This window comes from Crotalus tigris, unplaced genomic scaffold, assembly GCF_016545835.1.
Source record: "Crotalus tigris isolate CLP2741 ecotype Arizona unplaced genomic scaffold, ASM1654583v1 scf7180000019971.1508617, whole genome shotgun sequence".
In the NCBI taxonomy this organism is placed as follows: Eukaryota; Metazoa; Chordata; class Lepidosauria; order Squamata; family Viperidae; genus Crotalus; species Crotalus tigris.
Window position 1 is genome coordinate 1,276,575 of NW_024097800.1, and position 26,340 is coordinate 1,302,914.

Below are 26,340 nucleotides of genomic sequence, written 5' to 3' on the forward strand. Positions count from 1 at the left end.
AAAAAAGATTGATGCCATTCAGATGGGAGATTCCGATGGGTATTGTTGTGAGCCATGCGGGGACGCATTATAGACTTAATACAGTTCCTAAAGCAAAGGAGTTTTACAAGCAGGCTCACCACCACCTATGATGCAGAAAGTCTTGGATGGTAAAGAGGTGGAACAGCAGTCTGAAGAACTAGTATTGATGGAAGCTGGAAAGTTACAGGCAGAGTGGCTGCAACAAGCAGAGATCAAAGAGCAAAGAATGACTCGCGCAGCACATAGACGTAAGGAAAAGGAACAACAGAAGAAAGAAGTTAAAGAAGTTCTTCAAGAAGTTGCTTCGGTGCCTGTGGGAGGAGCACGACCCAAGAGCTCTGCAGCACATTCCTCAATGGCAGATCTTCAAGCAGTCTTCTCCAGGCTTCTGGTTAAGGGAGATGGTAAAGCTCCTGACATGGAATGCTAATGGCCTTAATTCCCCTCAAAAGAGAAAGAAATTTTTCATTATTTAAAGCAACATAATAATGATATTATTTGCTTGCAGGAAACACATATTATATCTAAAGATCAAAAATATTTAGTCAATGCTCGTCTGGGATCTCATTTTGTATCTTCTGCTCCTGGGAAAAAAGGGGGAGTAGTTATTTATGTTAAGCAAAACTTATCAGTCTGTTTGGTAGAATCTGATCTTCAAGGGAGATATGTTATGATTGAAGTTGGTTTGTATGGCAAGAAAGTACTTATAGTGGGATTGTATGCACCAAACCAACAACAGGAACAATTTTACAGACTGTTACATCAAAAATTAATTTTGTTGGATTACAGATCTGTTATATTAATGGGAGACTGGAATGGTGTTTTAGATACACAAAGAGATAAAAAGGATCCTCTATTTCTTTTAAACAGGCTAAACTACCTAAAGCTTTTTTTGATTTGAAAGAGGACTGGGAGCTACGAGATTATTGGCGTGGACATAACCTGGAGGAGAGAGATTTCACTTTCTTTTCAGATAGACATCAATCTTTCTCAAGAATTGATTTTTTTTTTTTATTACGACGGATTTATATTTTAGGGTAAAGAATGTTAAAAAATTTCCCAGGACATTGACGGATCATAGTCCAGTTTGGATGGAACTGGTTGATGAAAAAGAGGAGAGGAGATCGTGGAGGATGAATGAAAATTTATTTAGACAGGAAAAGAATGTTCAAAAGTTAAAGGAGCAATTAAAGGATTATTTTGTTTTAAATATGCATAAGGGAACTTCAATGTCAATGGTCTGGGATGCAGGTAAAGCCTTCATGCGTGGGATCTTGATACAAATGAACAATGTTCATAGACAGAAGCAGATGCAGAAACGTAAGGAGTTGGAAGATGAGATTAAACTAAAAGAAAAAGCTTTGATTTTAAATCCCACAGATGAGAAGGTTAAGGAATCCATAAAATTGCTTAAATCACAATTTAATATGTTGATGGCTGATCAAACTGCAACTAATTTACTGTATATGAAACAAAACACATTTTGTAATGCTAATAAACCAGGGAGATGGTTGGCTTACCAACTGAGAAAGAGGCAGAGACAGAGAACTATATATAAAATAAATTATAATGGTAAATTGGTATATCAGAAGGAGTTGATTAAGAAATCTTTTTTAGATTATTACCAAAAATTATATATGAGTACTAAAGTACAGGTTTTAGATATAGATAATTATTTAAATGAAGCTAACTTTCCTAAACTAACAGAAGATCAGAAACAAGAAATTAATGGTCCAATTACTAGTGAGGAAATTGAGACAGTGATTAAAGAATTAAAATTAGGTAAAGCACCGGGTACGGATGGTTTGACATCTATTTATTACAAAACATTGGTACAAGAGATGATTCAACTTTAAGTGAGCTTTTTAATAATATATTACAGGGTTCATAGAGTCCCCTATCATGGGGTAGAGCTTTTATATCTTTGATTCCAAAAGAAGATCAAGATCTCACTTTACCAAAGAATTATAGACCTATGTCTCTTTTAAATGTAGACTACAAGATTTTTTCAAAAATTTTAGCTAACAGGCTTATGAGGGTTTTGCATCATGTAATACATATGGATCAAACGGGTTTTATAACTGGAAGGTACATGAAGCATAATGTTGGACAAATTATTAATTTATTAGAATATTTAGATAAAAACAATCAAGTTTCTGCAGGATTGATATTTATAGATGCTGAAAAAGCTTTTGACCAGCTGAATTGGCAATTTATGTTAAGATTAATTGAGAAAATGAATTTTGGAGAAAAAATTTTACAAGCTCTTGGTGTTATTTATCAAAAGCAAACGGCACAACTTATAGTTAATGGGGGTTTGTCAGAGGTGTTTACAATAGAGAAGGGGACTAGACAGGGTTTTCCATTGTCACCATTGCTGTTTGTTTTAACTTTGGAAATATTGTTGATTAAAATTCGAGAATCACAGCAAATAAAAGGAATAGAAGTTAATAAAAAAGAATATAAACTAAGGGCTTTCTCAGATGACTTGGTGGTTACCTTAGCTCAACCTACTTATTCTGTAATAGAGCTATTACAATTGATATATCAGTATGGACAGGTTTCGGGCTTTAAAATTAATAACAATAAGACTAAAATACTGCCTAAAAATATGACTAATTTGGATAAGCAGACTTTGGTTAAGTTGACAGATTTTGAGGTTGTCAATAAGGTAAAATATTTGGGGGTTATTTTATCTGTTTCTAATGCAAAATTGTATAAAAATAACTATGAAAGGCTGTGGGTCAATATACAAAGAGATTTGGAAAACTGGGAGAAGTTGCAGCTATCTCTTTTGGGAAGAATTGCGGCCAAAGTTTCTTTTTTTATTTCAAATGATACCTATTTTAAAGAATGAGGTTAATTTAATGAATGGCAGAAAGGTATTAATAAATTTATTTGGGCAGGGAAAAAACCAAGAGTAAAACTTAAAATTATACAGGATATTCGTGAGAGAGGTGGACTCAAGGTACCGAATTTGAAATTGTATTATGATGCTGTGGTTTTAACATTAATAAGTGATTGGGTTAATTTAACAAATGTAGAAATACTCCTCTCGGAGGGTTGGGATTTACTTTTTGGATGGCACGCCTATTTAATTTTTAATAAAAATGTTGATAGGGTTTTTAAATCTCATATTATAAGGATTTCTTTACTTCGGGTTTGGAGGAAATATTATAGATGTGATTTTAAAATTACACTATGGTCTATACCGGGGCATGCGATAGAAGAGATAAGGAGAGGAGTTAAGATGGATAGTGTTTCTTATGTACAACTACTTAGATGGGATGGTAAAAATTGGCAATTAAAATTTTTGGAAGAATTAATACAAGAAAATATTATTTACTCATGGTTTCATTATAGACAAATAGTGGAGAGGTGGAAGATAGATCGTAATGTGGGTTTGCTTAGAGAAGATGAGAATTTATTAAAACAAATAAAAGATCAAAGACGAACCCATATTAAGAGAATCTATGGGGTGTTAGTAGAATTGGATTCAGAAGTAGAATTAGTCAAAGAATGTATGGTCAAATGGGCACAAAATTTTGATGAACCGGTTCTATTAGATACCTGGGAAATTATTTGGGTGAGGAATGTTAAATTTACACAAGCCCAAAATTTAAGGGAAAATTTTTACAAAATGTTCTATAGATGGCATCTTGATCCACAAAAAATGTCTCGTATGTATCCTGACTTACAGTCTAAATGTTGGAGATGTGGATGTTTGGATGCTACTTACTATCATATCTGGTGGTCATGTAAAAATATAAAAGCTTTTTGGATTAAGATATGGTGGAATATTCAAAGAATTTTTAGAAGAAGGGTAAAATTTACCCCACAATTGTTTTTGTTAGGTATTGTTTCTGATTGTGATACTAAAGAGACTATATTGATGTTAAATTTAATCACAGCAGCAAGGTTGTTAGTAGGGCAATGTTGGAAGAAGGAATCTTTGCCTACTTTGCAAGAGTGGTTTTTTAAAGTTTCTTATTTGGCGGAAATGGCAAAGATTTCGGCTTTCTTGAAAGACCAATCGCAAGAAAAGTATTTTTTGGTATGGAAAAAATGGATAGACTTTATACAATATAAGTTGGATATAAAAATATTATTTAGCTTTTCAATAACTTATACTTAAAATTCAAGATATTTTATAGACTTTTTTCTTTTTCTTTCTTCCTATTTTCTTGTATTTCCTTGTATTTTTGTTTTTGTACACATATATTATTGTTAGTTAGTTTATAATTTGTTTAATTAATGTATTTAGATTTGTTTATGGTTTATATCTGTTTTAAGACTTTTTGAAAAAATATTAATTAAGCCTGTATTTAACTCTGGGAAGGTTGGGGGAAGGTATGGGAGGGTTGGGAGGGCTCGGGGAGGGGAACCGTATTGTTTTGTAAAATTTAAAAATTTTCAATAAAAAAATAAAATAAAATAAATTTATCTGGGCGGGCAAGAAACCAAAAGTTAAGTTCAAGATTATACAAGATGTATGAGAAAGAGGTGGACTTAAGGCGCCTAATTTGAAATTATATTATGATGCGGTGGCTTTAACATTGATTAGTGATTGGCTTAATTTAACAAATATAAATATACTTTCTCTTGAGGGATGGGATTTACTATATGGATGGCATGCATATTTAATTTATGATAAAAAAGTAGATCAGGTTTTTAAATCTCATATTTTAAGAAGTGCTTTATTGCGTGTCTGGAAGAAGTATTATTATAGGTTAAATTATAAAATACCAATTTGGGGGATTCCAGGACACGCGATAGAGGGGGTATTCAGGGGTGTGAACTTGGATAGGATTTCTTATAAGGAATTACTTAGATTGGAAGGGAGTGATTGGCAATTAAAATTGTTAGTTGAGTTAAAGCAAGAAAATATTTGGTACAATCTTGGTTTCAGTATAATCAATTGTTGGTTAGGTGGAAGTTAGATCAAAAGGTTGGTATTACTTTAATGGTTGAGGATTTGGTAAAACAGATTAAAGATCAAAATCGAGCGCATATAAAGAGAATTTATAATGTTTTAATAGAAATGGATTCAGAAACGGAATTAGTTAAAGATTGTATGGTAAAGTGGGCTCAAAATATTCAAGAACCGATTCTATTGGATACATGGGAGGTAATTTGGGTTAGAAATGTAAAATGTACCCAGGCACAAAATTTAAGAGAAAGTTTTTATAAAATGTTTTATAGATGGCATCTGGATCCTAAAAAGTTGTCTTGTATGTATCCTAATTTACAACCCAAATGTTGGAGATGTGGTAATTTGGAAGCTACTTATTTTCATATATGGTGGACTTGTAGAAATATAAAAGCCTTTTGGATTAAGATCTGGTGCAACATTCAACAGATTTTTAAGAGAAAGATAAAGTTTACCCCACAATTATTTTTATTGGGTGTTATTACAGATTGTGATGTTAAAGAAATTAATTTGATGTTGAATTTAATAACAGCTGCAAGGTTATTAGCAGGGCAATATTGGAAGAAGGATTGCTTGCCTGCTATAGAAGAATGGACGCTTAAAGTGTCAAATTTAGCAGAAATGGCTAAGATTTCTGCTTATTTGAAGGATCATTCACAAGAAAGATACATTTTGGTCTGGAGAAAATGGATAAATTATATTCAGAATAAATATGTGACTAAAAAGTTTCATTTAGCTTACGAGTGAATTTTAGAGTATTATTATGAAATTATTATTATTTTTAGTATTAGTATTGTTTAATTATTTGGGGACTGTATTGTTTAATAATTAGGATATTAATTTGCTTATGTTCTCATTATTATTATGTTCACTTTTAATTTGCTTATATTTATGTTAAAGGGGAGTTAAAGTGCATTATGGATTTGGTTATTTATATAGTTGGTAATGTTAGTTAGATTTTGATTATCATATTTGTAACCCTGTATTCAGCTCTGGGAAGTGGGGAAGGGAGAGGGGGGATTTGGGTGGATTAATATTGTAATTTTTATAAAACTTTTTAATAAAAAAAAGAAAAGGTCATTATAGGAATATGGCTTGAAATCAATCTTAATCTTTGTTCTCTTTTTAATTATATCAATGTTATGTTTATTTCTGTCCTTTTTGATTTCATTCAGTACCCAGACTTTCTTCTTATTCTATATTAGAGATTCTCTAAATAAATATCTTTCATAGTGAAATGAGTATAAGACAGGGCTTTTCAACCTTTTCACCCATTGTACCACATTTAGGATATGGCAACATCTGAGTACCACCAGTCACCTAGCAAGGTGTCAACAATTTGATGACCCCCCCCCCCAAAAAAGGAAAAAAGTGATAAAGTACAGCTAGTCCTCGACTTACAACAGTTCGCTTAGTGACTGTTTGAAGTTACAATGGCACTGAAAAAAGTGCCCCCCAAGCCACAGCCGAGCAAGACACCTGCCCGTCCGGTGGCACTCTTCCTCCTGTTCGAGGTTTTCATTGTTGTGAGCATTTCTGTTGAGGATTGCCAGCGGGGGTGGGGTGGGGGTGCTTGGTTTTTATTCTCCCTATCTTCTGGGTGGTTGTAACAGGTTTTGGTCACTTCACATGACCCTGGGACACTGTGATTGTCACATGTTCCGACTAATGAAGCTTTGACAGTGATCATAATAGATATGAATCAGTTGCCAAGCATCTGAATGTAAATCACAAGAACCTGGAGATGCTGCAACATTCCAGCTGATCGGCGCTTCTTCTGGGCTCAGCAGAAGTGCCAGGATCAGTGTTGCTTTCCAGCTGATTGGTGCTTCTTCAGGACTCAGCAGAAGCACCAGGATCAGCGCTGAGCTACAGCTGGAGCCTGGCGCTGATCCTGGTGCTTCCACTGAGCCCTGACAGCCCTGCAGCTCCACCCATCTCTCGCTCAGGCTTGTCCAGTGCTGCCACCGGTTCAGCTCATTCCCCTCCCCCACTACTTTTCTAGGACGGTCACGTACCACCTGCCAGATGCCAATGTACCACAGGTGGTACCTGTACCACTGGTTGAAAAGCCCTGGTATAAGACACCTATATGGACAATTCTATAAATTGATAAACTGAGCTGAATGTAATATTTTTTTAATAATTTTTTATTTTTCCAAACTCTCCCCCATACATATACCGTGATATTTATCAGATGTTAACATACATTCTTTTTACATTCATATATAACATAGTTTTAATAAAATGAAATAAATACATACACATGACTTTTGGTGTTGCTCGCCCATTTCCCCTTTCACTGTATCCACACTCCTTCTTCTCTACCTTTTTTCTCCCTTTCTTCTCTTCCCTACATCTCTCTTCTTCCTCTCCTCTTCTCTTTCCTTCACCACTCTCCTCCCCTTTCTCCCCACTTCTTCTCTTCTCCTCCAGCCTTCCTACTTCCTTCTCCCCTCCTTTACTCTTTTCTCTCTCCTCTCCTTTCTTCCCTCTCATCCCTCTTCAGATACAATTCAGGGGTAATGTCTGAGCAACTCCTCTCTCCAAATTTCCCTATCTGTATTATATACAATAAGATTAATTTTCTCTTACATTAATACTTCTATTTATCTAACCTTCTCGGTATATACTTCTATAAATATTTATACAACCTCCAGTTATTCCATACTGTGTCACCTGGGTCTCCCTCCTTATCTGCTCCTTCTTCTTCCATCTAAATTGATGTTAACTATCTTTTAACTGTATTCTCTTTTCAGCCAATCATAAAAAGTTCCCCAGATTTCATAGTAGTCTGACTCTGTCTTATCTTTAATTGTCATTGTTAGTCTATTCATTTCTGCACATTCCAGTATTTTTCCAATCACCTCTCCATCTGGGGGGGGGGGTTTCAGTGCTTTCCAATTTTGTGCAAACACAATGAGCTGAATGTAAATTGTTGACTGTATTTTTAGTGGTTAATGGTTAGACATATAGTGTTTAACTTGTGATAAAAATACATGGTTAAAAATGGCAGCTGTACAAAGCTCCATTTTAAATCAAATATTTACTTAGAAATTCATGCAGCAAGGCCATAAGGGAGTTTTGAAGTAGCAAGTTTAGCTGTGCTGTTCAAATCTTTACCTTTTCTAGTACTTTTCATGCAGTATTTCCTTCTCTGTTGCTTGATTTTAACCCAGAAGTGCTATTTAAAATGTAAAAGGCTATTCTGTTATAAGATGCATTGCACCATATTGTACAATATATGTTTTTGACACGAAGATTATTTATTAAAATCTTAAATAAAGTTTCAAGTAAAAGATGACTTGGAAGTTGTTAAGCTTCCAGACTGCTATAATGAAATGTACCCCCTTATTTCCATAGCGAGTAGCAGGCTTATTAATAATAAACAACACCTTCCTTTTTATGAATATTTCATTATACAGTTCAATGATCTACAGGGGATAACATCTGCTTTTTCATAAGCAAAGTATTTAATGACCTGAATATCTTACTGAACGGCTGATTTATTTAAAACTGACTCCTAAATAAGCTATCAGCCTCAGGTTAGGAACTATATATTTATTTCCTATGCTCATAGACATAATCTAGATAATCTAGATCAGATTTTTTTCTCTTTCTTATTGGAACTTGTTTTAGATGTTTCTATTCATTTTGTTGTTACAGCTGACTATGCCCCTATCATATTAATCCTTCAATTTCAAAAGCTTAAGTTTATGGAAAGTGTCATTTTAATTCTTTCTTATTACGAAAAGAGACTTTATATCAGACATTTAACTTAGCCATTTTTTAAAATTAATTCCATTTCACAGAACAAATGTGATGCTTATAAGTCATATATGCTCATACAAGGAAATGAGAAAAATATCTTCTGCATCAATAGCGAGACACTTTAGTTAAAGAGAGATAGTTAGATTATGCAAAATAGTTCAGGCCTATAATGCGTTTGTATTAGCAAAGCTATACTTGGGGAAATTTTCTGCTGACAAGGTAGAATTCTCATTGAGTCAATTAAATTATTGGGAGGCCATTGACAAAGCCGATGAGTTGTTGGCACAGCTTTTTAGTCAACAAAATTAACAGAATTTAAATTTTGAAATAGTTATTGAAGACGACCAGACTGATTCAGAAGTTATCAGTTTTTTCTGTAAGTTAATATATAATTTTGATAATGAGAACTATATGAAGCTGATGAATTTTTGAGTCAGGTGGATATTCAATTCTTCTTATCCAACTGCTATTCTGAAAGCTCTTCTGTCATTTCACAAACTATTTAATTCTGTATAATTGCTGTAAAATGGTAAAGCTCTTGGGCCACATGACTTTTCAGTGCAATGGTACAAAACATTTGAGGATATACCTTTGAAGGTGTATAATGAATCTTTTAAGACTGGCAAATTTCCACTATGGAATGTATAGGGTTGATTGTAAAACCAGATAAAGATCCTAAATTTTGAACTAGTTATAGCCTGTTTTGTTGTGGATATTCAGATTTTGGACATTTTATTGGCAAGACTGCTGCAGAAGATTTTATGAAATATAATTCACACTTCACAGTTGGGATTTTTTCAAAATCATAAAGCATCAGACAATTTATGTTGATCAACTGATAGTTTGAATATAGCTAAAGATAGGATGGACCCTTCTGTATTTACACCTTCAAGATGCAGAAAAGTCTTTGGATGACATTTTTAAGGAAAGTAATTATTATACATACTTTCCAAGGAAATTTGTTCAATAAACTGAGATTTATTATATACAATTTTGTGTCATAGTTGGAACAAATTATTTACTCTTTTGAGTTGCAATGTGCCATTTGGCAAGTCTGTCTACACTTCACGCTATTGAATTTGATCCTTGAACTTTTGGCTACCATTGTATTGCTAGAGACTAGAGACTAAGAATATTAATTTTGGGACAAGAAACAATGGTTGGAAACTAATCAAAGAGAGAAGTAACCTGGAATTAAGGAGGAACTTCGTAACAGTGAGGACAATTAACCAGTGGAACAGCTTGCCTTCAGAAATCATGGGCACTCCATCACTGGAGGTTTTTAAGAAGAGACTAGACAGTCACTTATCTGAAATGTTATAGGGCAGTGATGGCGAACCTTTAGAGACTGAGTGCCCAAACTACAACCCAAAACCCACTTATGCATTGGGTGGGTGTGGCCCATTGGGTGGCTGTGGCTGCAGTGGTAATGGCAGACTGTGTGGGACTAAAAAGTTCAATCAATCAATTCCAACTTTGCAAGATCTTTTTTTTCCTGCAAGAAGTTGAAATTGACTGATTGACTTTTTTTTTTCTTTTTTGGCACACGGCGGCAAAGGCCTAAAGTGAAAAGGTTTTATAAAACCCAGCTGAAGGCCTAGGACTGGGGCGACAGCACGCGTGTCCACAGAGTGGGCTCTGAGTGCCACCTCTGGCACCCGTGCCATAGGTTCGCCACCACTGTTATAGAGTCTCCTGCTTGAGCAGTGGGCTGGACTAGAAGACCTCCAAGGTCCCTTCCAGATTCTATTCTATTCTATTCTATTCTATTCTATTCTATTCTATTCTATTCTATTCTTTTGGTGGAAGTGTGAGTACAGATTATTTTATATGCCAATAATAATTCTGCGATTTTGGAACAAAATTTCTCTGCTTAATTTTGCAAAGGTAGACCAAGGTTTTGGAATGTATTCTGTCTATAAGATTAATTGGATAAATCTTGCTTCTTTTCTTTAGACCTGAACATATCAACACAGTTAAATATGGAGTTGAGTTTTGTCCAATTATTACATTAAATATCTGGGAGTTTATGTCCCTAAAATATTTCTAAATATGTGAAAATAAGCATGCTGAAGCTTTTACAAAAGATTGAATTAGACATAAATAGATGAATTAAAATTCCCTTAATATTATGGATAAATTAAATGTTATTAAAATGAATGTTCCTCACTTTATTTATAGGAGTGTGATGGCTCATGTAGTTAGGATGCTGGGTTGGAGGCTAGCAAACCTGCATTCGAGACCTATATCTTTATAGCTAATACTGCTCACTTGAATATTGTGTTACCAGCTTTCGTAGTCTATAGTTGATTTGATTATGTGTTAAACTGCAGAAAAGGAGGATTACAGCAAACTGCTAATACCATTAAATCTATAATCTATTTTTCAAGGAAAAGAAACAGAAGAAAAAAAGTACATGAGTAGATGTTGAATCTATATTTTTAAACTCTTGGCAGTGCTAAAATAGTGAAATTAATTTAAACACAAGATAAAATAAACTGAAGTACTATAGTTTAGCTCACCTGGCAGTGAAGTGGTGGGGCCATTGTAAAATATGTTTGTATACATATGGATTATATAATTAATAAATATTTCATAAGATAGAAAGAAGTTCTTCATCAAATATAATATTTGGAAATAATGTTCTTAAAAAGTACAGAAGCCCTATTGGTAGTTCATAGCACACTGTATATATATAAGCACCTGTTCTTCATTGTACACTATTCTTTCCTAACAATGACAGATTGTGGCATGATTTTATAATAACTTATGGGGTTGATCATTTAGGGATGTCTGTGAAAATTAGTGAAAATTATTGCTAAGTCAGTTAAGGTTTCTATTTTTTTCATCCATTGTTTTTCATTACATCCCAGAAGATCACATTTTCACCTCTCTGCGTTATCTGCATTTTCAGTTTACAATGCCTTCTGCTAGAATGCAACCAGATAACAGAATCTAAAGCTATTATATTGTATTAATATAGGATTTTAGGATTTGAATGGCTGTGAGTGTCAAGGAGTTAAGAAGATTCTATATTATATTTCTAAAACATAGTATATTCACTTTCATATGGCAGTTTGGATTTTTTTAAACCACTTAATATATCTTCAGTGTACTTTAGATTTTTTTAAATAAAAATATGAATATATTACTATACATTGCAAACAAATATAGCCCCTAACTCTTACATTTTAAAATGGCTACAATTTTTCATCTTAAAATGCCAAATTCCATATTTTCACTCAGCAATTTGTTTAGAAGAGCTTACTTCCATCCATCTTAAAGCTAAATTTCTTACCATAATTCATTTCATGAGCCCAAGTTCAGTTCATAAGAGCAGAAAGAAAATGTTTTCTTATCTTTTTCCCAATTTCTTTGGTGAAAAATTTGTTGAGAGCTTTGAAAATACAAGCAAATAGTGATGGCCAATAGAATATTCTTTTCAATTTTCTGATGACACATTAAGAACTTGAAAGGGCTAACATTTGTTAAAATTGTATCCTATTATATATATCATAATTTAATATGATATCAATTTGTCTTGAACATATATTAAATACATACGGGCATGCATATAATTCATTTGGAAGATTAAATTCAAAAACTATTTATCATTTGTTGTAACTTAAGTAATACCACTTTCAACAAATTAACTCACAATTTTTATGTGAATCACCACTTCAATTCAAACATTCAAAGCTAGTTTTTGAACTGAACCAATGTACTGCATTAAACTGAGATGCTTTTAAATAATTTTGAAAAGTTTAAATATGATACAAATTAGTGGTTTCTTCACAAGCAACAACTATAAGGACCACTTGTAGAAAATTTGGCTCAGATAAAATAAATTCGTAGAGCTCCCTAGTTTGAGAAAGCAAAACATAGAAGTAAAAGAAAGTGCACTATTCAGAACATCAATATAACTGGGTTTAAAACAAATCCGGAGTAATCCTGGTGTTATTGTTAATTTCAGCTCAGTGTTGTTGTTTTTTTCCTACAGAATAAATCCATTGTATTTTCATTTTGTTTCTTTTTAAATAACTTTATTAATGCTATAATATTGTATTTTGTTTATTTTTACTGTATTTGCTACAAACACTAATATATAAAATAATACATAATAAGTGCATGTGAATGTTCAGATAAATAATAGTACTGACTAACTAGTATAATTTTAAAATTGGATGGATCAAGAGCTTATCAGAAACATAGTTTTCTTATTTGGATCTATTTTCTTATTTGGATTTTTCAGTATGTTTTATTTCTGCTGACATGCAGAAATTCCTCATTTCTATGTATATCACTTGTTATTTATGCTAGTTTTATCCTCTGTTCTTTTCCTGTCTCTTGAGATTGGTAAAAGTGATATCTCAGCATAGTTAAGACAGCTAAATCAACATATCCTTCTTTTTGCATTTCCTTGACATGTTATTAATTCTGATTCATTATGGGTATATAGAGGTGTTCTGAATTATTTACTTTGAACTATTAGCTGGAAGCTTTCTCATGAACCAGGAAATAAATAATTCATAATTTTCCTTGTTCCTTCTTATGCCTTGTGTTGATTTTAATGTAGCAATCAATGAATTTATTAAAATATATACATTTAGTAATTTTAAAATGTGCTTTGCTTGTGTGTGTGTGTGTGTGTATGTGTGTGTATGTGTGTGGAGAGAGAGATATGAAAGATAATAGAGATAGAATGAGAAAGAGAGATGAGAGAGAGAAATGAGAGAGAGAGATAGAAGATAGAGATACAGATAGATAGATAGATAGATAGATAGATAGATAGATAGATAGATAGATATAATAGAGAGATAGAGATATGCACTCCATAGCACTTGTAAACAAGCTTTGGAGAGAGTTCACATTAAGCCTGTCTTAATCTAACACAGGTAGTGACAGATTTTATTTTTCTGGGCTCCAAGATCACCTCAGATGGGGACTGCAGCCAAGAAATTAAAAGACGCTTGCTCCTGGGGAGGAAAGCTATGGCAAATCTAGACAGCATACTAAAAAGCAGAGACATCACCCTGCCAACAAAAATGCATATAGTCAAGGCCATGGTTTTCCCAGTTGCAATGTATGGATGTGAAAGTTGGACCATAAGAAAGGCTGAGTGACAAAGAATTGAGGCCTTTGAACTATGGTGCTGGAGAAGACTCTTGCGAGTCCCTTGGACTGCAAGGCGTTCAAACCGGTCAGTCCTAGAAGAGATCAACCCCGACTGCTCTTTAGAAGGCCAGATACTGAAGTTGAAACTCAAATACTTTGGCCACCTAATGAGAAGGAAGGACTCACTGGAGAAGGGCCTAATGCTGGGAAAGATTGAGGGCAATAGAAGAAGGGGACGACAGAGAATGAGATGGCTGGATGGAGTCACTGAAGCAGTAGGTGAGAACTTAAATGGACTCCAGAAGATGGTAGAGGACAGGAAGACCTGGAGGAATGTTGTCCATGGGGTCGCGATGGGTCGGACATGACTTCGCAATTAACAACAACAACAACAATCTAACACAAAAGAGGAAGGTTATGTGGCTTCTCTTGAGAGCTGCATTTGTCCTCTACTCTCACAGTATTTGGAAAATCTATAGACACCAGTCTTTTCTCAGACTGTCAATTATCAGTTATTTAATACTTATATGCATATGTGTGTGTACTTTGGAGTCAGTGTTGATGCTAGCAATTGCTCATTAATTTTATTGGCAAGATTTCAAAAGCGGCTTGTTATCCTTTCTATAGCTGAGAGTGACTGGCCAAAGGTCATCCAGGACTAGAATTCAATTTCCTGGTTTCTTGCTTGATACCTTAATATTACACCAAACTGGCTCTCATTTTAGTATCTCAGTTATTGTTAAATCTTCACCTGTACTGATGTTCTATATTCTCTTTTGGCTTTTCAACTTTCTTAGGCACTTTGAGTGCTTACCAGAGTAAAAAAATATAATATAAATAAAATGTATTAAACAAAGAAAAAATATAGTCTTAAATCTTTGCACATTGATATAGATGTATCATACCCAATACCCATTCAGACAGTCTTCCAAGCCCAAAGACACATACAATCCCACCTCACACATATCTGCAACAATTAGAGTACTTGGTAGGTCAGAGGAGTAAAAGAATGAATAAAGTTCTACTGCATTAATGGAATTCAGCACCTCCTTTATGAATGTATTAATTGTACTGCAACCCAAGCATTCTTTTATTAATTGTAGTGCAATCAAGCATTATTTTTTAAAAAAATAGTACTAGAGTATTTCTAGAACATGGTAATCATGACACGGACACAGAACCACTGATTGGTTCAAAATTGGGAAAGGAGTCCAGCAAGGCTGTACACTATCGCCCTGCCTATTTAACTTATATGCAGCACACATCATGAGAAAGACAGGGCTAGATGAATCAAAAGTTGGAATTAAGATTGCCAGGAGAAATATCAACAACCTAAGATATGCAGATGATACCACTCTAATGGCAGAAAGTGAAAAGGAACTAAAGAGCCTCTTGATGTGGGTGAAGAAGGAGAGTGCAAAAATGGGCTTGAAACTCAACATTAAGAAAACCAAAATCATGGCATCCGGCCCTCTCAATTCCTGGCAAATGGAGATAGTGACAGATTTTATTTTCCTGGGCTCCAAGATCACCTCAGATGGGGACTGTAGTGAAGAAATTAAAAGACGCTTGCTGGGGAGGAAAGCTATGGCAAATCTAGACAGCATACTAAAAAGCAGAGACATGACCATGCCAACAAAAGTGTGTATAATCAAGGCCATGGTTTTCCCAGATGCAATGTATGGATGTGAAAGTTGGACCATAAGAAAGGCTGCGCGACAAAGAATTGAGGCTTTTGAACTATGGTGCTGGAGAAGACTCCCGTGAGTCCCGTGGACTGCAAGGCATTCAAACCAGTTAGTCCTAGAAGAGATCAACCCCAACTGCTCTTTAGAAGGCCAGATCCTGAAGTTGAAACTCAAGTACTTTGGCCACCTAATGAGAAGAAAGGACTCACTGGAGAAGGGCCTAATGCTGGAAAAGATTGAGAGCAATAGAAGGGGACGACAGAGAATGTAGTGGCTGGATGGAGTCACTGAAGCAATAAGAGTGAGCTTAAATGGACTCCAGAAGATGGTAGAGGACAGGAAGACCTGGAGAAATGTTGTCCATGGGGTCGCGATGGGTTGGACATGACTTCGCAACTAACAACAACAACAATTTGAATAATAATGGCCACATCTGGTATTTTGTGGGTTAAATTCCATTTATGCACTGAACTATACCAACAGTGACCATATATCCCTTATTATAAAGTTCTTTATTTCAGAAAACTCTCATTTAGATTTATTTAATTCTTTGTTTTCTTGGCTTTAAATTCTCTTTTGCAAACAAAATTATAAACATAAACAATTTTTATCCTTATGAAACTTCAGACTTGTCCATTTTTCAGATTTGCCCTTTTTTTCTAAGAAAATATAGTCACTGTAACTGTCCCAGAGGTGCTTTTTCCAAAAGGCAATTGGATTTTGTTATTTTAAGAACTGAATGAAAAAGTAAAAGTTGACTATTTCCTTAGCTGTTATACATGCCCTCTAAACTATACTCAAGTTGATCGATAAGCCAAGTAGAACCAAACTGGGATGTCCACCTGCTACATCAAGTTAATGCAAATTTGATCATTTGTGACACTTTTCTAAGTAAAAATGTAAAATCTGTGTAGCAAAACTTGGGCTGGAACATCTCAGTATTTAAAAAAATTTAAAAGGATAGGCTAAGTTAAAAAATATAATTAAAGTTGTTAATGCATTTTTTGTGAATATATAAGGACTTTTTTCAAAATGCATTCTTAACAGTTTAGGTCTCAAATAAATGCAAAGTGCCTAAATAATTGTTTAATACTTTGTAATGGGAGTTTATATTCTATAATCAAACTAAGAGCTTCAGAGCAAAGCACATTTTGGAATGGAAAGACTTTCTAGAGGTATGTGTGTATATGTGTGCATAAAAATATAGAAAAGATAGAAATTGTAAAGAAAACTGCCATATTTTTCATGGTCATATCAAAATGCAAATATAAGCACTCATATGAGTTCATTTCCATGTAAGTAGATCAGACTTGAAATTCACGTCATTAAAGTTTCAAGCCAGTGAGTTTGTCTTCATCATATAGATACTATTAAGTTAAATAATATGAGTGCCTATAGTACAGTGGTTCTCAACCTTTTTAATGCCGTGACCCCCAACCCGGTCGTAAGTCGAGGACTACTCAACCGGTCGTAAGTCGAGGACTACTCAACTGGTGCAGCACCATTTGCAGAATGGGACTTTTGGCGGGCTCAGCAGGGCAGAGACAGCCTGGACAATTCCTATTGGCTTTTGAAAGCCAATAGAATTAGACTCTATTCAAGAGAGTCTATTCTATTGGCTTTCAAAAGCCAATAGAATAAAAGTGAGTAGCACAGCTAAGGAAAAGGGGGAAAAAATGGCTGACTGCATTGTTTGGTGACCCCCGTGAAATGGTCATTCGACCCCAAATGGGGTCCCGACCCACAGGTTGAGAACCACTGCTATAGTATATGCTAAATATGACTGCTATGTCAGCTACATGTTATGGTGCAAATTTAATGATGTTGATTTAATATTTAATGTTTATTACTTTGTTAACATTATTTTCATATTTTCATTTCACTTTTTGTATCACATCACAGCACAGATACTAAAGGAAACCTGCAAAGCAAACATTTATTCCAAAAGAAATTTCAGTTCTTTATATACTTCAGTGAACGTTCTCCCTTTTAACTAATGGAGAGCTGGTATAAGGATGGGACAAGCCCAGAGATTGTAAATGTATCAATGACTTTTAAATGTGCTCACTGAATTAGAATTGAATCCATGGAAGAAAAAAATCCACAGCATATTGCCAGTCAAAGCTCATCTAAATATCTGATTAATGGCATGAAATTAATGTGAACACAATAAGGATCCCCTATCATTGATAAGACTGTGATAAGAACAGTTTCAGAAGCTGGCAGAGAAAATGGGTTCCTATAAGCATTTTTGCACTATGCTTCCATAAGCCATACTATGCTATGCTATGCTATGCTATGCTATGCTATGCTATGCTATGCTATACTATACTCATGATTGTTTAAGTCTAAGCCAGTTTGGGAATGGGGACAAACCTGTTTCTAGAAGCATTGAAAAGAATGGTTGTAGAAATGATGTAGCCCTAGACTTACTAAAACCACACAAAAATGGGGAATGGAGAAGTCGGGGAAAGTAGGTATTAGAAAACCCAAAACATTTCTGCTGAGTTTCAAACTAGCGATATTTTATTAGTATAATAAGTGTTCTCTGATACCACTAAGAAACAGCAAACATCTTTCTTGAAGAAACTTTTTACAAATGAGGTGAAGGGTTTTTCTTTCCTCCATGAAAGGCCCACTGAACTGCTTGGGTTAAGCTATAAAGAAGTAAAATAAATAGGAGACAAAATAAATTGGAGTTTTCAAGGAGACATACGGGAAAAAGTTTGTGTTAAACTGCAACACACATGGGAGAGTATTTGTAATTGTGTTGGAGGTGAGTAAAGAGCAACACCTCTTGTTGCTCTCTAAAAATTGTTGTGATATTCTGGCAACTGTGCAACAAGTAAGTGCTATTAAATTCTCTTCCAAAAATCAGACCCAATTGCCAACCTTTGTGGCCATTCTAAGGAGCCTGAAATAACTAAAATGAAAAGATTTCACCCCTCTTTCCTAATTTCTACCTGTACAGTCTTAAACACAATTCTCAAACAGAGATAATTTAGACTACTGGTCTGGGAACAGTAAGTCGATACCTTTCTGCTATTGGAAGCAATAATGCCTTTCTTCTACAAGCCATTTCTCACAGGCAGTGATTGCAGTAGGGGAGAAACTAAGTATGGATGTGCTACAGATAAAGTAATTCTTACTTAAGGAGGTAGTGCATATGGTGATTCACCATCTGTTCCAGAAGAATAAAAACAAAAAACATCCAGGTTTTGGACATTTCAGTTCTGCAATCCCAAGTCATTTTCTCTTCATTTAAGAGAATTAAATACTGAGTGTTTAGATTGTAAAGGAGCAATTAACCATCAACTTTTCAAAAGTTGCCCACTATTGTACAAACGTGTACTGTTACTATTACAGAATTGACAAAGGCAGCAGTATTTGTCCATTAGGAAATTTTAAACCTACTGCAATGCAAACTAGTTATCCATGGGACTCATGCTTTTCCAAACAACTGCTTAACTTCCCTGCTAATGTGTTACTACACTGTAGGAAGCAACTAAACTGGCAGTTTTAAGCTACATGGAAACAAAAATACAACTAATTTATTTTAATTTTCCTAACCTTTTTTCAGCTGTATGAAATCTCAGGTTCAGACTTATGACATATACAAATACTATAACAGCAAAATGGAAACAAGACCCAACATGCTAAGAAATATGGGAATTATATGCACTGTGCAAACTATCATCCAACATTGACAAGATTGCCCTTGCCGAGGGGATATATCTTTGCTTTATGTATTGCTCCAATGATCTATTGTCACATTGGTCCTTATTCTATAGTGAAATCTATCTTTGGTGTGATGACATGAGGTATAATACTTCATCAGAAGAGCAGCTCTTAGTATTCTACTGTGCATCATCCAAATGACAGTCTTCTGGTGGTCTGTAATATATAACCATCTAATTTCATTTTGGGCTTAAGTGCACACTGTTCACTGATATTAATAATAATGTAATGCTTCTTGGTTTAATATAGTGAAGTTAATATACTGAAGTTGGCAGAGAATCTGAAGTTCAGCCTGCAGCAGCCTGTTTGTGAATAATTTCTTAAGAATTTCTACTTTGCACTCCATGGTTCAAAGAAATAATTCACATGCCCTATCGCAAATATACATGTTATCATTATCTTTTCCAGTGTGGTTGACAGAAGTTAGGTGACAATAAAAAATCTTTAGGAAGGCCCTAAATCTCATCACTTCACATCTCATTTTTATGTATCCTAGTTATGAGAGCTTGAAACTTCTTCATGATCAAGGTAGCATACAATTTATAGCTGCCCAAAAGAATATTGCATGCCACTTTCCCTGCCATTAATTATAACTGTCACCATTTTTCTCTAGCATGCAATATCTTCTGCGAAGATGAAAAAAGGAGGAATCATTTATTTTAGCGTACCTCAAGCTGTCTATAATAGTATGATGACACCCCTGACTTCCTACCTTCTACCAAATAATCTGGGAAACTATGTAAAGCTCAATGTCATCTCCCAGAGTCACTCAAATGATTAATTCCTTCTTATGACTCTGGGAAGGAAAACATTTCAAAGTTAGGACTTTAATTTTAAGTGCAAAACTCTAAAATATCCCAGCAGGCTTGGAACACTTAGTTTCTAAATCTTGGCAGAAAAACAATGTGAGCAAGGCTTAAAATATTGTAATCAGAGGACAACAATCTAAGAAAACCAAGTGGTTTTAATAAATTCAATGTTATATTTGTTAATCTTATTTTGACAACTGATTGGTCATTGCATTTTGCATAAGATGCAACATCTTAAAGAACCATCCCACATGCAACATCATAATAGGAGTGTTCACAAGGGGGGGAAACAAAAGGCAAAAAAGTCAAGATGATGGTTACAACCATGTGATCAAAGTTTCACCCCTTTCTATGTGCATTAAAAGGAGGCAAGGCTTTGACTGCATGATTGTGACTATCATCTTGACTTTTTTGACTCCTCTGTGACAGATCTGCATCACACAGATTATTTAAAATCATTGTGGGCTGATAAGATGTAACATTTGTGGCATATTCACTTCAAACACTATATTTTTACTCCTTGAAGAAAGCATACTCAGATTAAACACATTTGATTACCTTATCCATATAGGGAATATTTATTGTTTAGAAGAGTTACATGGTTGTGATCCAATCTGGGGAAAAATAGACACTGCATGTTCATTGACTAAAAATGGAATTGTATACAATCCCATCATGAATAGAACATTTATTACTTATTCTAATCCTTATATGGGAATACGCCTTGTTGAATTCACAGTCTGGTTTTCTGTATAATTAGGCTGCATGTTTGAACATTTTCCCCACTGAAATAAATACACAATAAACCACCCATTTCATGCCCCAAACCTATAATTCTTTACAAGGTGTATAGAAAATATGATTGGATACAATGGGATTTATTTCAGCCTTTTGTTATATGGATCCCATCTCCCTCTGCAAAGGTTAAGTGTGACTTGGCACAGTCCCATTCACGATATACTCAAGTTTGATCTTGCCTTGTTATACTTTTAATTTGAATGGAGTAATGAAGAGAACTGTCCTATGGAAAGCCTGCAGGGCTGAGTGTCTTTTTTCCCTCCTGAAAATGTTTGCTTATCTCTGTAGTTTTATGAACATTAAGCAATGCCTTCTCTGAATGTCAATGCACCTTTATTTCTTGTGAGTGAACTTTATTATTACCTCAGGCTAAAACAGTTCCATATGCCCAGATGTGCATGTTTTACATGATTTGTTTGCTTGTTTGTTTGTTTTTGCTCTTCCTTCTTGCTACTCCACCTTGTTGAGAGAACAGGTTTCTTCTCCTTGTGAATCCATTACTCATTCATCAATAATGACATGAACTTGGCAAAGCTTTTGAAAAAGAGCCTTTTTATTATACTGTTCTAGCAACCGTTAATATCTCTAATACTCAGCAATTTTCTCATTTTCTTTTGTGAAAGGACAAGCTGTAACTACATGATAGAAGGCCATGAGGTCCAGAACAATTACCAGTTTCATTAATGTAGGTGAAATAGGAGGAAATGAACAATAGCTTTCATTTTTGCAGCATAGTAGAAGTGTCTGCTTTGTCCTATAATCTGTTATCAGCTTTCAGCTGAATTTATAAACACTAATTAAACCAGAAAACTAGTGATGACAGACCTATCATTTCTTCCCCTGAGTTCTGACAAAAGAAACAATAGAACCAAAATGGGAATTGTCCACTGTTAGACTCTGAATTTTGTCTGAGTTTATAAGGAGGCATCTATTCTCTTACTTACAGGTCAGAAATTGTATTCCCTGTGAGAATTTGCTCTTTCTCAACAATATGTTAAATGGGATTTGTATAAAAATATTAATATGGCATGTCTCTAGTGCTGCTGTATTTTTATTTGTTATTTTAACGGTGTTTTTCTATGTGAGTACTAAAAGTCATTTTAATTGTGGCAACATAGAAATAAGTGTAATTGGTTCTTATTAATTCTCACATTAGAGAGTGACTTGAAATACCTTTAAATAACATGTAAATATTAATATTTCAAATCAATATTTTAATAAACATCACTACATTTAAATAATTATATATTTATATAGTGTTTATCCATCTCCAGGGAGTGTATAATTTACAATATGTTTTATAAAATACTTTAATTAATGTAAACATAAATAAGGCATTCTATACACACTGTATGCCTGATTTTCCACATATATGAATCTCAAGAAGCCAGGAATAGCTTAACAACTCCAACATGAAGTGTAAAATGTCAAGGTGAATAAAAATATGTTTAGAATCTGGATTTCCTTTACTTGTATCATTGTGATTTCATTTTTCATAAACAGTTGAATGCTTGTATTTTGGATCTTTTTAGAGAAATCTATAATTTTATTTTGACAGAAAATAGAAATTGAACAAACATTAAGACCTTTATGTTACCATTGTATTGGGGGGCTTATAGGCCAATGTTATCATGGGCTGAAGAAGGATCAGCTTGTGATTGAAATTTGCTTTATGTGGAGCTTCCAATGAAGATCATTTGAAATTTTGAATTTGTCCAAAAGTACCTCTGCATTCCATTTGGTTTGTCCATCTAATATCCCTACTGTGGTTATCATCAGGCTGTTGGTTCTCATATTTATAGTAAATGGCTCATGTGGTATCTTTAAGATTGCCTTCTTTAATTAATATCTCCCTGCCTAGTAATCGCTGCTGTAGAGAGAGCTTCCTCCATTCTTAAAGAGTACTTCAGTCAGAATTAGTGTGGAAAGGTTTTGCTGTTATGCTCACCTTCTCTGGAACAGCGCTCCTCTAGAAGTTAGACTATCCCCAACTCTACTTAGTTTGGAAAAGACCTTGAAGACCTAGACTTCTCAAAGGATCTTGGGGTTTGACATGAGCATGTTAAATATATTATGCAAAATATGTCACTAGAAGAGATTAATGGGATGAAAATGCACATAGAGTCCAAACATATTTGTGGCTACTGACCCAGCAATCTGTGCAAACTTCAGAATAAACAATTTTGTGAGCCCATGTGATATCATACACAAGAGAGATCATTCAACTGAAATTAATTATACTTTATTTTAATTTTCAATTTATCTGAATTTGTTCTCTTGCTTCATACCATAGAAAGACATAAGCTTCTCTAATAAAACATACTCTGTATTTCTCTTACAGACTTCCTTGAATCCTTCCTCTGTGGATCACTTAAAAGATTTCTTTAATCTCATCCTATTTCATTCATTACAGAAATAAACTATGATAACACACAACAGCAGAAGTTGAACTATGTGCGATCAATAGAAAATATCTCCAAATCCATTAAGCCACTCTCTTTTGACACTTAGGGAATTAAATATTAAATTAACCCTATTTGTAGGGGTAACATCTGAGCTGAAACTGTTACTAAGGCTGAAATTCAAAACAATGGATTTCCTGGTTATGAATCCTCACTGTTCTGCTAAACTTGTAGTTGAGGCAGCATCTCAGAGTGCTGGCAAAGCCATCATTTCAGTAATAATCAAATGGCAGTATTCTTATGTCTCTGTTTTCTTCCTTTTTCACATTGTTACAAAAATAATGAGGATGTTGAATGCTTACTAAACAACAGGGATCTTCAAACTTGGCCCTTTTATGACTTGTGGACTTCAACTCCCAGAATTCCTCAGCCAGCATGCCTGCTAAACAACATAACACCTCTTCTGTTTCCTTCATTATTTTGGTAGAAGCTTTGTGATATACAAAAGGACAAAAACTAGCTGAAAGCAATCCAAATGACATATGCTGACACTGAGTCCACTCTTAGACAGTTAGACTGAAGAAGATGTCAGGGTTTTGGTATTTTTTTTTTTAAAAAATCAACAATTCTGTGTTTTGGTTTTGTATCACCATTCTGTATCAGCATTTCAATCAGAATTTTGTATCATCTTTCTTCCAGGAAACCTAAGGCAGCTTCTATGGCTCTGTTTCATCTTCATTGCAGGTGAGTTAAGATGAGAGATGGTAAGAGATGGTAAGTGTCTCAAGCTCACTCAATGAGCATCTTGTATTTTCCCATTCATCCTCTATCACTCCTAAACATTATACAATGTAAATATATATGTTGTCCTGATAATTATCCTTTCTCATTTCCAGTGGCAATGGATGATATTTGGGAGGGATGATGAATGTAAAGGTATTGTGAAAGACTGTGAGAAGGCTAGGAAAGTAATAGAAGGGAAAGCAGAGATTTTTTTAAAAAATAAAATATTAAAGAGATAGAAGATAAATCCTTTGGTAGTTAACTTACAAAGAGTAACTCAGCCTATGTGGCAAGAAACCTGCAAAGAAACCTTTCAAACTTTTCAAAGAGGTTCTTCCTTAATGAACTCGCTACAAATGAAGGTAGGAAATTCTTACAGTTTCCAAAATCCTGTATTTATTCCAAGACTAGCATTAAAGATACCTTACAGTAGTTCTTGCTTCCTTGATCTTGCCCAGCTGTGTGGCACTTGACAGAAATCATGTTGCCATCTCTTTTATTACATTTAATAAGGAAGGTGGTGATCTTACTTCCAAGAAATTTCTAAGAGCTATGACTCATTATTAAATATAGATAAAAAATAGGGAACTCTACTGAATGGCATCTAACTAATTGAAGGATTTATTGCAAGTTCTCCCTTTTCAGTTTTAGTAATTCAGTGTAGTGACAGATCCCTCTGTCTCTCATTTAAAAATAATAGATAAACCCCCAGTATCTAGCTAATATGTATAGTCACACACTTATTCTGATGAATCTGATCATGGATGAGAACTATATATTTCTGAATAGAATATTACATAATGAGTGAATAATTAAAACTTGTTCTTATCTGTCATCCTGCTCGTGAAGTAATGTCTCATTCAGATCCATCAGAAAGATAAAATATAAATCTCCTTCATGTCAGGACCACAGACACAGACATCAAGTTGTTGCTTTTTTTAAGGTATGGATCTAGTTTACTATTGTTGCCTTCTGGGATATTCTGGATTTTTTTTTAATTTACCACTTCACTGGTCATCTCTCATTTAAAATACACATTATTTTGCTTTTTAAGCTCAATCAAGTCTATGATAATACCATCCCAATTGGTACCAAAAAAAGTATAAGAATGAGTTCCTTAATATTTCTTATCCCAAAGATGCTTTTCCACAAGGCAACTGGACTTTCTTGTTTTTCTTTGAAAACATTTCGCTTCTCATCCAAGAAGCTTCTTCAGCTCTGACTGGATGGTGGGGAATGGAAAGATTTATACTCCTGCAGACAGCTGTTCATTTGCATTCTTAGCATTAATTTTGGACAGAAAGGACGCTGGTTTGAAAGAGGGGTCAAAGAGGCCATCTATGTCAAAATTGAGCAACCCTCTCTCAACAGAGGGGGAGGAATATTACATCATCTATCTCCAGTCTACAACACAATCCTTTCAACAATTCCAAGAAGGCTCCACACCCATTTGCACTACTCAGGTGACCCTGAAGACACAGATAAGTCTCCAGGTAGCTTTAACAACTTGCTGAAAGAATGCAAATGAACAGCTATCTGCAGGAATATAAATCTTTCCATTCCCCACCATCCAGTTAGAGCTGAAGAAGCTTCTTGGATGAGAAGCAAAATGTCTTCAAAGAAAAACAAGAAAGTCCAGTTGCCTCATGGAAAAGCATCTTTGGGATAATTAAGACCTGGATGACTGAGAATCTCCATAAACACTTAATATTTCTTCTTGCTGAATTTTCTGATAAGAGGGCATAAAATTTATTGCATTTGATTAAAAATATTTTTTCTATTTTGCTGTGACAAAAAAAAACACCTTTTCCAAATGGCCAGATTGGGTAGTTCTTGCATGGGAAACATTGAAATCGTTTCTTCCTGGGTCAGCATAAATATGTTCATAAACACAAATTGATATCAATGGTAGAGATACCATTATGCTTGTTTGGGTCGCTACCTTCCCTCAATTTATCATGAGATGTGACAGTGAAAGGGGGTGTCTTAACTTTCTGGGCATCCAAGACTTTTCTTGTGAATTCCCTTTGATACTCCTTTTAATTGTTGGTAAATTTTTGGGTTAATTAATTAACCAGAGTAAGGCTGATACATTTCCTTTGACTCAGCTATGGAAATTTGTAAAAGTCAAACTTCTGTTATTTCAATTCCTCTAAATGACTGGATCCAATTATTTCAGGAAAAAGGTATTGTAAATATTTCAAGCTAGTTATCTCAGGCTAATGTGCTAAATTTTAAAATCTCAATGAGCTTCTGGGAAAGTTAAAAATGAATATTCAAGATTT

At 34.4% G+C, this 26,340-nt stretch overlaps 1 protein-coding gene across 3 annotated transcripts in view; it reads left to right on the forward strand.

Moving 5' to 3' along the window:
* Positions 1-26,340, forward strand: part of MGAT4C (MGAT4 family member C) — a 176,668-nt gene that overhangs the window by 91,622 nt on the left and 58,706 nt on the right. For all 3 annotated transcript variants that reach the window (XM_039365209.1, XM_039365212.1, XM_039365213.1), the window contains exon 3: positions 23,972-24,016. In XM_039365209.1, the coding sequence (XP_039221143.1) occupies positions 23,972-24,016 (45 nt within the window). The remainder of the gene's footprint in view (positions 1-23,971; positions 24,017-26,340) is intronic.